The 12894-nt window shown below is 42.4% G+C and overlaps 1 protein-coding gene across 1 annotated transcript in view; it reads left to right on the forward strand.

Annotated features, from left to right (window-relative positions):
- The window catches only part of LOC106561783 (ATP-dependent clpX-like chaperone, mitochondrial), a 36368-nt gene extending 24963 nt beyond the window's left edge, over window positions 1-11405 (forward strand). The window contains exons 11-15 of the mRNA XM_082957464.1: window positions 171-335; window positions 1946-2245; window positions 6876-6968; window positions 7205-7311; window positions 9026-11405. Of these exons, the coding sequence (XP_082813590.1) occupies window positions 171-335; window positions 1946-2245; window positions 6876-6968; window positions 7205-7311; window positions 9026-9119 (759 nt within the window). The 3' untranslated portion in view covers window positions 9120-11405. The remainder of the gene's footprint in view (window positions 1-170; window positions 336-1945; window positions 2246-6875; window positions 6969-7204; window positions 7312-9025) is intronic.
- Window positions 11406-12894: the final 1489 nt, after the last annotated feature.

The following is a 12894-nucleotide window of genomic DNA, read 5'->3' on the forward strand; positions in this document are numbered from 1 at the left end:
GGCTATAAAAGAGTGTAAAAACCCCAGGAATTCAGCTACAAGTGTCATCTGTTCAAGTATATATATGTATGTTCTCCGTGAACTTTAGGGGGCCAGCTGGGCAACCCTGTTGTAGAGCGGTTACCTAATGGGATGTGTTAGTGATTGACGTCGTGTATTTTTGAATGTAGGGCCTGTTGAAACTCCTGGAGGGCACGATCGTGAACGTTCCAGAGAAGAACTCCAGGAAGTTGAGAGGAGAGACTGTGCAGGTGGACACCACTAACATCCTGTTCGTAGCGTCAGGAGCCTTCAACGGACTCGACAGAATCGTCAGCAGACGAAAGAATGAAAAGGTTAGTAAGAAAAAATGTATATATAATTTTCCCCTTTTTTTTTTTTTCTATCGACCCAGAACTGTAAAACTGCTGCAGTCCTTTGACTATTTATTCTGTTTCACTGGTTTTATAAAGAGACTCGGTCAGTAGAGTATCTCTAGTCTGAGCAATCTTAGTTTACGTATTTGTCCATTTTTAAAGGGGCAATCTGCAGTTTCTACATCCATTTTAATAATATTTAATAATATATTGATTCTTGAAAAATACAGCTAAATAAATGCCTCGTGAGTTCAACAGTCGTCATCAGAACCGTCGGAACAAAAATATAAACCTAACATGCAATAATTTCAACGTTTTACTGAGTTACAGGTCATATAAGGAAATCAGTCAATTTAAATACATTCATTAGGCCCTAATCTATGGATTTGACATAACTGGGAATACAGATGTGCATCTGTTGGTCACAGATACCTTAAAAAAAAAAAGTAGGGGTGTGGATCAGAAAACCAGTCAGTATCTGGTGTGACCACCATTTGCCTCATGCAGAGCGACACATCTGGGGCAGCAGGTGGTTAGAGCGTTGGGCCAGGTTGCTGGGTCGAATCCCCGAGTTGACAAGGTAAAAATCTGTTGTTCTGCCCCCTGAACAAGGCAGTTTAACCTGGTAGGCTGTCATTGTAAAATAAGAATTTGTTCTTAACTGACTTGCCTTGTAAAATAAATCTCTTTCGCATAGAATTGATCAGGCTGTTGATTGTGGAATGTTGTCCCACCCCTCAGTGGCTGTGCCAAGTTGCGTTTTCCTTAACCCTCTCCTCCCTGGTCCCCCTCCGCCTATGTAGTACCTGTTGTTACCTCTCTCTCATTTCTTCAGTGCTTTAGACCACATGCATTTTCCTTAACCCTCTCCTCCCTGGTCCCCCTCCGCCTATGTAGTACCTGTTGTTACCTCTCTCTCATTTCTTCAGTGCTTTAGACCACATGCATTTTCCTTAACCCTCTCCTCCCTGGTCCCCCTCCGCCTATGTAGTACCTGTTGTTACCTCTCTCTCATTTCTTCAGTGCTTTAGACCACATGCATTTTCCTTAACCCTCTCCTCCCTGGTCCCCCTCCGCCTATGTAGTACCTGTTGTTACCTCTCTCTCATTTCTTCAGTGCTTTAGACCACATGCATTTTCCTTAACCCTCTCCTCCCTGGTCCCCCTCCGCCTATGTAGTACCTGTTGTTACCTCTCTCTCATTTCTTCAGTGCTTTAGACCACATGCATTTTCCTTAACCCTCTCCTCCCTGGTCCCCCTCCGCCTATGTAGTACCTGTTGTTACCTCTCTCTCATTTCTTCAGTGCTTTAGACCACATGCATTTTCCTTAACCCTCTCCTCCCTGGTCCCCCTCCGCCTATGTAGTACCTGTTGTTACCTCTCTCTCATTTCTTCAGTGCTTTAGACCACATGCATTTTCCTTAACCCTCTCCTCCCTGGTCCCCCTCCGCCTATGTAGTACCTGTTGTTACCTCTCTCTCATTTCTTCAGTGCTTTAGACCACATGCATTTTCCTTAACCCTCTCCTCCCTGGTCCCCCTCCGCCTATGTAGTACCTGTTGTTACCTTTCTTTTTTCTTTTTCTAGTACCTAGGCTTTGGCACACCATCCAACATGGGTAAGGGTCGCCGTGCGGCGGCAGCAGCCGACCAGGCTAACAGCAGCGAACAGACAGACATGGTGGCAGAGATCGAGGAGAAGGACCGTCTGCTGAAGCTCGTGGAGGCCCGGGACCTCATTGAGTTTGGGATGATTCCGGAGTTTGTAGGGCGTCTGCCTGTGGTGGTGCCTCTACACAGTCTGGATGAAGAGATGCTGGTCCGTATCCTGACAGAACCACGCAACGCCGTCATACCCCAGTACCAGGCCCTGTTCAACATGGACAAGGTTAGTAGTATTAGTAGTAACTAGATGGTAACTTTACATGAAGTAAAGTTGTGGGGATTGCTTTAAAAGTAGTAGTCTCAGTACCAGGCTCTTTTCAGCATGGACAAGGTGAGGAAGGAAAGTCCTTTCTCAGGACTGGAAGAACATTTATACTGCTGAGAATCTACAAGCTCTTTCGCTGTCTTTCTCTCTCTCTCCTTCTCTCTCTCTTTCCCTCTCTCTTTTTTTCTCAATTCAATTCGCTTTATTGGCATGACGTAACAATGTACATATTGCCAAAGCTTATTTTGGATATTTACAATATAAAAATGAGAATCAAAATTGTCAAAGGGACAACAGTAACAACAATAACCAAGGGTCAAAATAACCATACATTCAACAATAACAGTAAGCATACAGTAGAGGACATGTGCAGGTTGATTGGTCTGTCAGACACTGTCCCTCAACTTATGGCAGGCAGCAATGTAGAGCGCTGCCAACCCACAGCTCTCTGCGTCCTCCCCCAACAGGACGGGTAGCCTATCCTCATCAGAGAGGTCTTTAACCTGTTAGGGCTAGGGGGCAGCATTGACACGGCTGGATAAAAAACATACCCCTATTTAATCTGGTTACCACTCCTACTCAGTAACTAGAATATGCATATACTTATTACATATGGATAGAAAACACCCTAAATTTTCTAAAACTGTTTGAATGGTGTCTGTGAGTATAACAGAACTCAAATGGCAGGTCAAAACCTGAGAGATTCCTTTACAGGAAGTGGCCTGTCTGACCATTTGTTGAACTTCTTTTCCATCTCTATCATTTACTAAGGATCTCTGCTCTAACGTGACACTTCCCACGTCGTCCATAGGCGCTCAGAGCCCGGGAAAAAACAGAATGTCGTCATTCCAGCCCCAGGCTGAAACACATTATCGCCTTTCTCAAGTGGCCGATCAAGAGACACTAGCTTATGCGCGTGACCCCGACCGCCCCCGCCTTTGGGATTTTTTTCCTCTGTTTGCCGAAAAGGAGATTCCCTGTCGGAATATTATCGCTTTTCTACGAGAAAAATGTCGTAAAAATTGATTTTAAACAGCGGTTGACATGCTTCGAAGTACGGTAATGGAATACTTAGAATTTTATTGTCACGAATTGCGCCAAGCGCGTGACACTTCTTTACTATTTCGGATAGTGTCTGGAACGCACGAACAAAACGCCGCTATTCGGATATAACGATGGATTATTTTGGACCAAACCAACATTTGTTATTGAAGTAGCTGTCCTGGGTGTGTATTCTGACGAAGACAACAAAAGGTAATGACATTTTTATAATAGTAAATATGATTATGGTGAGTGCTAAACTTGCCGCCTGTCTAAATAGCGAGCCCGTGATGCCTGGGCTATGTACTTAGAATATTGCAAAATGTGCTTTCACCAAAAAGCTATTTTAAAATCGGACATATCGAGTGCATAGAGGAGGTCTTTATCTATAATTCTTAAAATAATTGTTATGCTTTTTGTGAACGTTTATCGTGAGTAATTTAGTAAAATGTTAGCGAATTCCCCGGAAGTTTGCGGGGGTATGCTAGTTCTGAACGTCACATGCTAATGTAAAAAGCTGGTTTTTGATATAAATATGAACTTGATTGAACAAAACATGCATGTATTGTATAACATAATGTCCTAGGGTTGTCATCTGATGAAGATCATCAAAGGTGAGTGCTGCATTTAGCTGTCTTCTGGGTTTTGGTGACATTATATGCTGGCTTGAAAAATGGGTGTCTGATTATTTCTGGCTTGGTACTCTGCTGACATAATCTAATGTTTTGCTTTCGTTGTAAAGCCTTTTTGAAATCGGACAGTGTGGTTAGATTAACGAGAGTCTTATCTTTAAATGGCTGTAAAATAGTCATATGTTTGAGAAATTGAAGTAATAGGATTTTTAAGGTTTTGAAAATCGCGCCACAGGATAGCAGTGGCTGTTACGTAGGTGGGACGAATTCGTCCCGCCTAGCCTAGAGAGGTTAACTTCTATGGGCTAGCGTCCCACCTACTCAACAGCCAGTGTAATCCCGTGGCGCGATATTCAAATACCTCAAAAATGCAAAAACTTCAATTTTTCAAACATATGACTATTTTACACCATTTTAAAGACAAGACTCTCGTTAATCTAACCACACTGTCCGATTTCAAAAAGGCTTTACAACGAAAGCAAAACATTAGATTATGTCAGCAGAGTACCCAGCCAGAAATAATCAGACACCCATTTTTCAAGCTAGCATATAATGTCACATAAACCCAAACCACAGCTAAATGCAGCACTAACCTTTGATCTTCATCAGATGACAACCCTAGGACATTATGTTATACAATACATGCATGTTTTGTTCAATCAAGTTCATATTTATATCAAAAACCAGCTTTTTACATTAGCATGTGACTAGCATTCCCACCGAACACTGCCGGTGAATTTACTAAATTACTCACGATAAACGTTCACAAAAAACATAACAATTATTTTAAGAATTATAGATACAGAACTCCTCTATGCACTCGATATGTCCGATTTTAAAATAGCTTTTCGGTGAAAGCACATTTTGCAATATTCTCAGTAGATAGCCCGGCATCACAGGGCTAGCTATTTAGACACCCAGCAAGTTTAGCACTCACCACAGTCAGATTTACTATAAGAAAAATGTTATTACCTTTGCTGTTCTTCGTCAGAATGCACTCCCAGGACTTCTACTTCAATAACAAATGTTGGTTTGGTCCCAAATAATCCATTGTTATATCCAAATAGCAGCGTTTTGTTCGTGCGTTCAAGACACTATCCGAAAGGGTAAATAAGGGTGACGAGCATGGCGCATTTCGTGACAAAAAAATTCTAAATATTCCATTACCGTACTTCGAAGCATGTCAACCGCTGTTTAAAATCAATTTTTATGCCATTTTTCTCGTAAAAAAGCGGTAATATTCCGACCGGGAAAGCCTGTATACGTACAAAGAGAGAGAAAATAAACACATCTCGTGCACGAGCGTGAGTCTCAGAGTACTCTGACCAGCCACTATCCAAACGCGATAATGTGTTTCAGCCAGAGGCTGCCTCGATATCGTTCAGCTTTTTCCCGGGCTCTGAGAGCCTATGGGAGCCGTAGGAAGTGTCACGTTACGGCAAAGATCCTCAGTCTTCAATAAAAAGAGCCAAGATGAACAACAACTTGTCAGAGAGGGCGCTTCCTGTTTGGAATCTTCTCAGGTTTTTGCCTGCCATATGAGTTCTGTTATACTCACAGACACCATTCAAACAGTTTTAGAAACTTTAGGGTGTTTTCTATCCAAAGCCAATAATTTTATGCATATTGTAGTTACTGGGCAGGAGTAGTAACCAGATTAAATCGGGTACGTTTTTTATCCGGCCGAGTCAATACTGCCCCCTAGCCCTAACAGGTTAAAACCTTGAATAAGGGTTTCAAATTTGGGTAAATTACACTCTAATTGTTTTATATTTTGGACATTTTATCAGGAAATGCAGCTCCGTCTCAGGTTCTGCTGTTGTGCAGTGGTTGCACAGCCTTTCCTCTACAGAGAGCCAGGTTTTCCAGTGTCTACCCTTCTCAATGGCAAGGCTGTGCTCACTGAGCCTGTACTTTGTCAAGGTTTTTCTAAGGTTTTGATCAGTAACCATGGTCAAATATTTAGCCACGGTGTACTGTCGATTTAGGGCCAGATAGCACTGCATTTTGCTTTGTGTTTGTGTTTCCCAATAAGCAATGTAGTTTTGTTTTGACTGTGTTGTAATTTGGTTTATTCTGATTGATTGGATGTTCTGGTCCTGAGGCTTCAGTGTGTTAGTAGAACAGGTTTGTGAACTCAGGACCAGCTGGATGAGGGTCCTGAGGCTTCAGTGTGTTAGTAGAACAGGTTATGTGAACTCAGCCCCAGGACCAGCTGGATGAGGGTCCTGAGGCTTCAGTGTGTTAGTAGAACAGGTTTGTGAACTCAGTTCCAGGACCAGCTGGATGAAGGGACTCTTTTCTTTGCTCAGCTCTTGGCATTGCAGGGCTTGGTAATGATATGAGAGGGGGTCACTAGATTTTAGATGTTTCCAAAACTTAATTGCTGTTTTTTGAGTTTTTATTAGTGGATATTAGCCTAATTCTGCCCTGCATGCATTGTTTGTAGTTTTCCTCAGGACATGTAGGAGAATCTTACAGAACTCTGCATGCAGGGTTTCAATGGGGTGTTTGTCCCATTTGATGAAATCTTGTTTTGCAAGTGGACCCCACACCTCGCTGCCATAAAGTGCAATTGGTTCAATGACATATTCAATTCGTTTTAGACAAATTTTAATAGGTATTTCAATTTGAATTTGCTTTTTAATGGCGTAGAATTTTCTCTCTCTCTCTCTTTCTCTCTCTCAGCTGCTCACAGGACTGCTGGCTACTTAGCAGACACAAACTAGACATAATATTGTCATTATCAAGGATGTGTTTGTCATGTTTAGTCTAGCCCAAGTCTTTGGATGTGCATATCACATTCGCTCTGCCTCTGTCTCGGTTCCTGTTTTAACCTCTTGTGTTCCTCTCTTTCTCTCTCTCTCGCTCTCTCTCTCTCTCTCTCTCCCTCTCTGTCTCTCTGATTGTTCCAGTGTGAACTGAATGTAACCACAGATGCTCTGAGGGCCATCGCCAAGCTGGCTCTGGAGAGGAAGACAGGAGCCCGAGGCTTGAGGTCCATCATGGTCAGTCAATACAATGTGCTCAGTTCCTAGAAGTTGGGTGTTTTGAGTCTTATCAGCAGTAACAATATACAAACACTGGATTCAGTTGCTGATGGTACATCTAAGTGGTATTTCTAGTGACTTCTGTGACAGTGTAATGAAGGTGAGATGAATTCATTCCTATACCATGTCTTGTTTCAGTTTTCTGACACTACTGTGTGAAATATGTCTATTTTTTTAATTTTTTTTAAATACAGGAGAAGCTTCTTCTGGAGCCCATGTTCGAGGTGCCATGTTCAGACATCATGTCTGTGGAGTTAACCCAGGACGTCGTCCAGGGCGTATCAGAGCCACAATACGTCAGGTTAGTCTGTTTTGGTTCTTATTCAACACTTATTGGCATCGTAGTGTCTTTGTTTATTGCTGTGCTTATCTCTTGCCAGGCCAGGATTTAAATGACTTGCCTAGTTAAGTAAAAGTTACATTTCAATAGATGAATAACAACCATATAATTCTGTTGGTTTCATCATGCCAGAGGTACAGTACAAGTCAAACGTTTGGACACCTTGTCATTCAAGGGTTTTTTTTTTTCTTAATTTTTTTACTATTTTCTACATTGTAGAATAATAGTGAAGACATCAAAACTATGAAATAACACATATGGAATCATGTTGTAACCAAAAAAGTGTGAAACAAATTAAAATATATTGGGTGGAGGTCGGGTGATTGTGGAGGCCAGGTCATCTGATGCAGCACTCCATCACTCTCCTTCTTGGTCAAATAGCCCTTATACAGCCTGGAGGTATGTTTTGGGTCCTTGTCCTGTTGAAAAACAAATGATAGTCCCACTAAGCGTAAACCAGATGGGATGGCGTATCGCTGCACAATGCTGTGGTTGCCATGCTGGTTAAGTGTGCCTTGAATTCTAAATAAATCACATACAGTGTCATCAGCAAAGCACCACCACACCACCTCCTCCATGCTTCACGATGGGAACCACACTGCTTCTCACAGAGACACTGCAGTTGGAACCAAAAATCTCAAATTTGGACTCATCAGACCAAAGGACACATTTCCACTGGTTTAATGTCCATTGCATGTGTTTCTTGGCCCAAGAAAGTCTCTTCTTCTTATTGGTGTGGTTACTTTATAGTAATTTGACCATGAAGACCTGATTCACTCAGTCTCCTCTTTACAGTTGATGTTGTGATGTGTCTGTTACTTGAACTCTGTGAAGCATTTATTTAGGCTGCAATTTCTGAGGCTGGTAACTCTGGGTCTTCCTTTCCTGTGGCGGTCCTCATGAGCGCTAGTTTCATCATAGTGCTTGATGGTTTTTGTGACTACACTTGAAGAAACATTCAAAGTTCTTGACATTTTCCGTATTAACTGACCTTCATGTCTTAAAGTAATGATGGACTGTCATTTCTCTTTGCTTATTTCAGCTGTTCTTGCCATAATATGGACTTGGTCTTTTACCAAATAGGGCTATCTTCTGTATACCACTCCTACCTTGTCACAATACAACTGATTGGCTCAAACGCGTTAAGAAGGAAAGAAATTCCACAAATTAACTTTTAACAAGGCACACCTGTTAATTGAAATGCATTCCAGGTGACTACCTCATGAAGCTGGTTGAGAGAATGCCAAGAGTGTGCAAAGCTGTCATCAAGGCAAAGGGTGCTTACTTTGAAGAATCTCAAATCTAAAATATATTTTGACTTGTTTAACACTTTTTTTGGTTACTACATGATTCCATATGTGTTATTTCATAGTGTTGATGTCTTCACTGTTATTCTACAATGTAGAAAATAGTTTTTAAAAAAAATAAGAAAAACCCTTGAATGAGTAGGCGTGTCCAAACTTTTGACTGGTACTTTATGTTAAGAACAGAACACTGAGTACATGGGAACTTCAGGTCAGGTTTCAGTAATGTTCCCAACATCTCCACAACCACTATTACTCTCTCTCTGTCTCTCTCTGTCTCTCTCTGTCTGTCTCTGTCTGTCTCTCTGTCTGCGTGCACATCTAACCCAAAGAGTGTTTGCTAAATGCTTCAAATGTAACTATATTACCAGGGCTCCAGTGAAGGAGGAAGCCGAGGAGGAGTATGACTCTGGTATTGAAGAGGAGAACTGGCCCAGACAGGTGGACGCAGCAGCTAATAACTGATCTGATCCACCTTGACCTTTTTTTACTGACACTCATTTTCAAGAACCGCTACAGAATTTCCACACAGTGAAATCTAGAATCATTAGAACACCTTCTAGAACCTTTTTGGAAGCCAGTTGTGGGTTCCTTGAGTTCTAGCCCCCCAGCTACTGAATCTACAACATGAAGAAACCCTTTCTCTCTCTCTGTGTGTTTTCATAAGGAACAACTAGGATGTGAGATCTGTAAATACCTGTTGGTCCTGTGAATCAAATGGTAGTTGTTTAGTTACGAATGAAGGGCCACTAACAACGTGGACCTTTTTTTTTTATAGTATATTTTCCATCTTTGGGGATTGCCTTTTATCTATCTTAAGAGAATGCAATTTGTATTTTAAATAGGTGATTGTGTTCTTTCCTATTGTGTTGTGATGGCAGGTTGAAGTGGCAAAGGAAACACATATAACATGAATGGGATCAGCCATGGAAGCAAGTGATTGGGATCAGCCAGGGAAACAAGTGATTGGGATCAGCCAGGGAAACACATATAACATCAATGGGATCAGCCAGGGAAACAAGTATAATGTGAATGGGATCAGCCAGGGAAACAAGTATAATGTGAATGGGATCAGCCAGGGAAACAAGTATAACGTGAATGGGATCAGCCAGGGAAACAAGTATAACGTGAATGGGATCAGCCAGGGAAACAAGTATAACGTGAATGGGATCAGCCAGGGAAACAAGTATAACGTGAATGGGATCAGCCAGGGAAACAAGTATAACGTGAATGGGATCAGCCAGGGAAACAAGTATAACGTGAATGGGATCAGCCAGGGAAACAAGTATAACGTGAATGGGATCAGCCAGGGAAACAAGTATAACGTGAATGGGATCAGCCAGGGAAACAAGTATAACGTGAATGGGATCAGCCAGGGAAACAAGTATAACGTGAATGGGATCAGCCAGGGAAACAAGTATAACGTGAATGGGATCAGCCAGGGAAACAAGTATAACGTGAATGGGATCAGCCAGGGAAACAAGTATAACGTGAATGGGATCAGCCAGGGAAACAAGTATAACGTGAATGGGATCAGCCAGGGAAACAAGTATAACGTGAATGGGATCAACCAGGGAAACACATATAACGTGAATGGGATCAGGCAGGGAAACAAGTATAACGTGAATGGGATCAGCCAGGGAAACAAGTATAACGTGAATGGGATCAGCCAGTTCACATTGTTGAACTTATTTTACTGATTACATTATGTCAGGAAAACTTAATCAAGTCCAGTAGTATTTGAACCCAGGTCTGGTCACCAGAGCATAATAATATTATATAATATATATAATACACATAATATTCCATAATAATATATATAATACACATAATATTCCATGATGAGCATATTGTTTTTCTATGGTGTTAAATTACTGCAACAACAAAACAAACAAAAACCATTCTGCCACTAATTGAAGTCCATATCTCCTCGTATCCACCATGATACTAACGGTGGGTTCATAATGAACTGTGTATGTTTAAACATCAGGGCTGCTGAGTTAATGTTGATGATCGTGTATTACAGGAACACGCCTGTAATAGGGATTATCAGTGTACTACACGCTACACCGGCACACTGAACAGTACGGGCTTGAGTCCAAAATGGTACCCTATTCGTCTAGGGCCCTCTGATCAAAAGTAGTGCACTATATAGGGAATAGGGTGCCATTTCAGACGCTGAATGTTTTGATTGTAGTAGTGACATAAAAATAAATAAAAAACCGTCAATGGTTATTTTGCTTGTCTACTGTCTCTAACCTCACAGGATTACCGTTGGATCAATATCAAGTAAGGCAAAGGGCCGGTATTCAAAACAAAATGGGGTTTGTGTTGCTGATCCAGGACCAGGTCCCACTTGTCCATATAATAGTATTTATTACAATCTAAAAGGCTACACTGGTCCAAGATCAGTTCTCTGAATATGGTTTTCCCTTTGCTCTGGTTCGGGCTTTACAAATCCCCACCTCACCTTCTGTAGTTATGCTTCATTATGTCACGTTACTAAAAGCAACAAAGTCTTTACTACTTCTGTTCACACTGAACCATGCTGTTCAATGTCCTCGTAATGCTGTATGTACACTAATAGTAATAGATGAACATTCATCAGGTTTCTACCTTATTTGTGTTTGCTTTCAGTCCCCCCCCCCCCCAGTCAACGCTCTCCTCAAAGCTAAATGATAACATGTAAAACACCCCAGTTGTGATTGTTTTAAATATCATAAATAAAATGTATATCTCTCTTACTGTCAATGTAGATTGTTTAAAAGCTTCTCTGTGCTATTTTGTTCAAACTCCACTTGCCATGCCATGTGACACCACTGAGGGGCGCCATGACAACCATGCCATGTGACACCACTGTGGGGCGCCATGACTACCATGCCATGTGACACCACTGAGGGGCGTCATGACTACCATGTCATGTGACACCACTGAGGGGCGCCATGACTACCATGCCATGTGGCACCACTGAGGGGCGCCATGACTACCATGGCTCTACCTCCATGTCAGAGAGCAGAACAGGCCATGCAGCTCAATGACAACCATTGTTATTTAACCAGGAAAAGCCCATTGAGACCCAGAGTCTCTTTTTCAAGGGAGACCTGTCCAAGAAGGCAGCAACAATCAATACATTACAGAATTAAAACATACAACAATACAATACAACATGATCCAGCCTAAAAAAAAAGCATTTACACTCCTCTTTAACAGAGTCTCCCATCAACATTTAAAATTAATTCAGTGGCACTGACATATCGAGATGAAGCATGGATTGTAGACTATTCCATGCCTCTGGTGCACAAGAAGAGAAGGCAGTCTTCCCTAATACTGTGAATGTCCTGGGGACTTTAAGAAGCAACCACCCAGCAGACCGGGTATGGTAACATAGCAACCAGCTAGCAGACCAGGTATGGTAACATAGCAACCAGCTAGCAGACCGGGTATGGTAACATAGCAACCAGCTAGCAGACCGGGTATGGTAACATAGCAACCAGCTAGCAGACCAGGTATGGTAACATAGCAACCAGCTAGCAGACCGGGTATGGTAACATAGCAACCGCCTAGCAGACCAGGTATGGTAACATAGCAACCACCCAGCAGACCGGGTATGGTAACATAGCAACCAGCTAGCAGACCGGGAATGGTAACATAGCAACCAGCTAGCAGACCGGGTATGGTAACATAGCAACCACCCAGCAGACCGGGTATGGTAACATAGCAACCACCCAGCAGACTGGGTATGGTAACATAGCAACCAACTAGCAGACCGGGTATGGTAACATAGCAACCACCCAGCAGACCGGGTATGGTAACATAGCAACCACCCAGCAGACCGGGTATGGTAACATAGCAACCAGCTAGCAGACCAGGTATGGTAACATAGCAACCACCCAGCAGACCGGGTATGGTAACATAGCAACCAGCTAGCAGACCAGGTATGGTAACAGCAACCACCCAGCAGACCGGGTATGGTAACATAGCAACCAGCTAGCAGACCGGGTATGGTAACATAGCAACCAGCTAGCAGACCGGGTATGGTAACATAGCAACCACCCAGCAGACCGGGTATGGTAACATAGCAACCACCCAGCAGACCGGGTATGGTAACATAGCAACCACCCAGCAGACCGGGTATGGTAACATAGCAACCACCTAGCAGACCAGGTATGGTAACATAGCAACCAGCTAGCAGACCGGGTATGGTAACATAGCAACCACCTAGCAGACCGGGTATGGTAAC

Source organism: Salmo salar, chromosome 10 (genome assembly GCF_965601325.2).
Source record: "Salmo salar chromosome 10, fSalSal1, whole genome shotgun sequence".
NCBI lineage: Eukaryota > Metazoa > Chordata > Actinopteri > Salmoniformes > Salmonidae > Salmo > Salmo salar.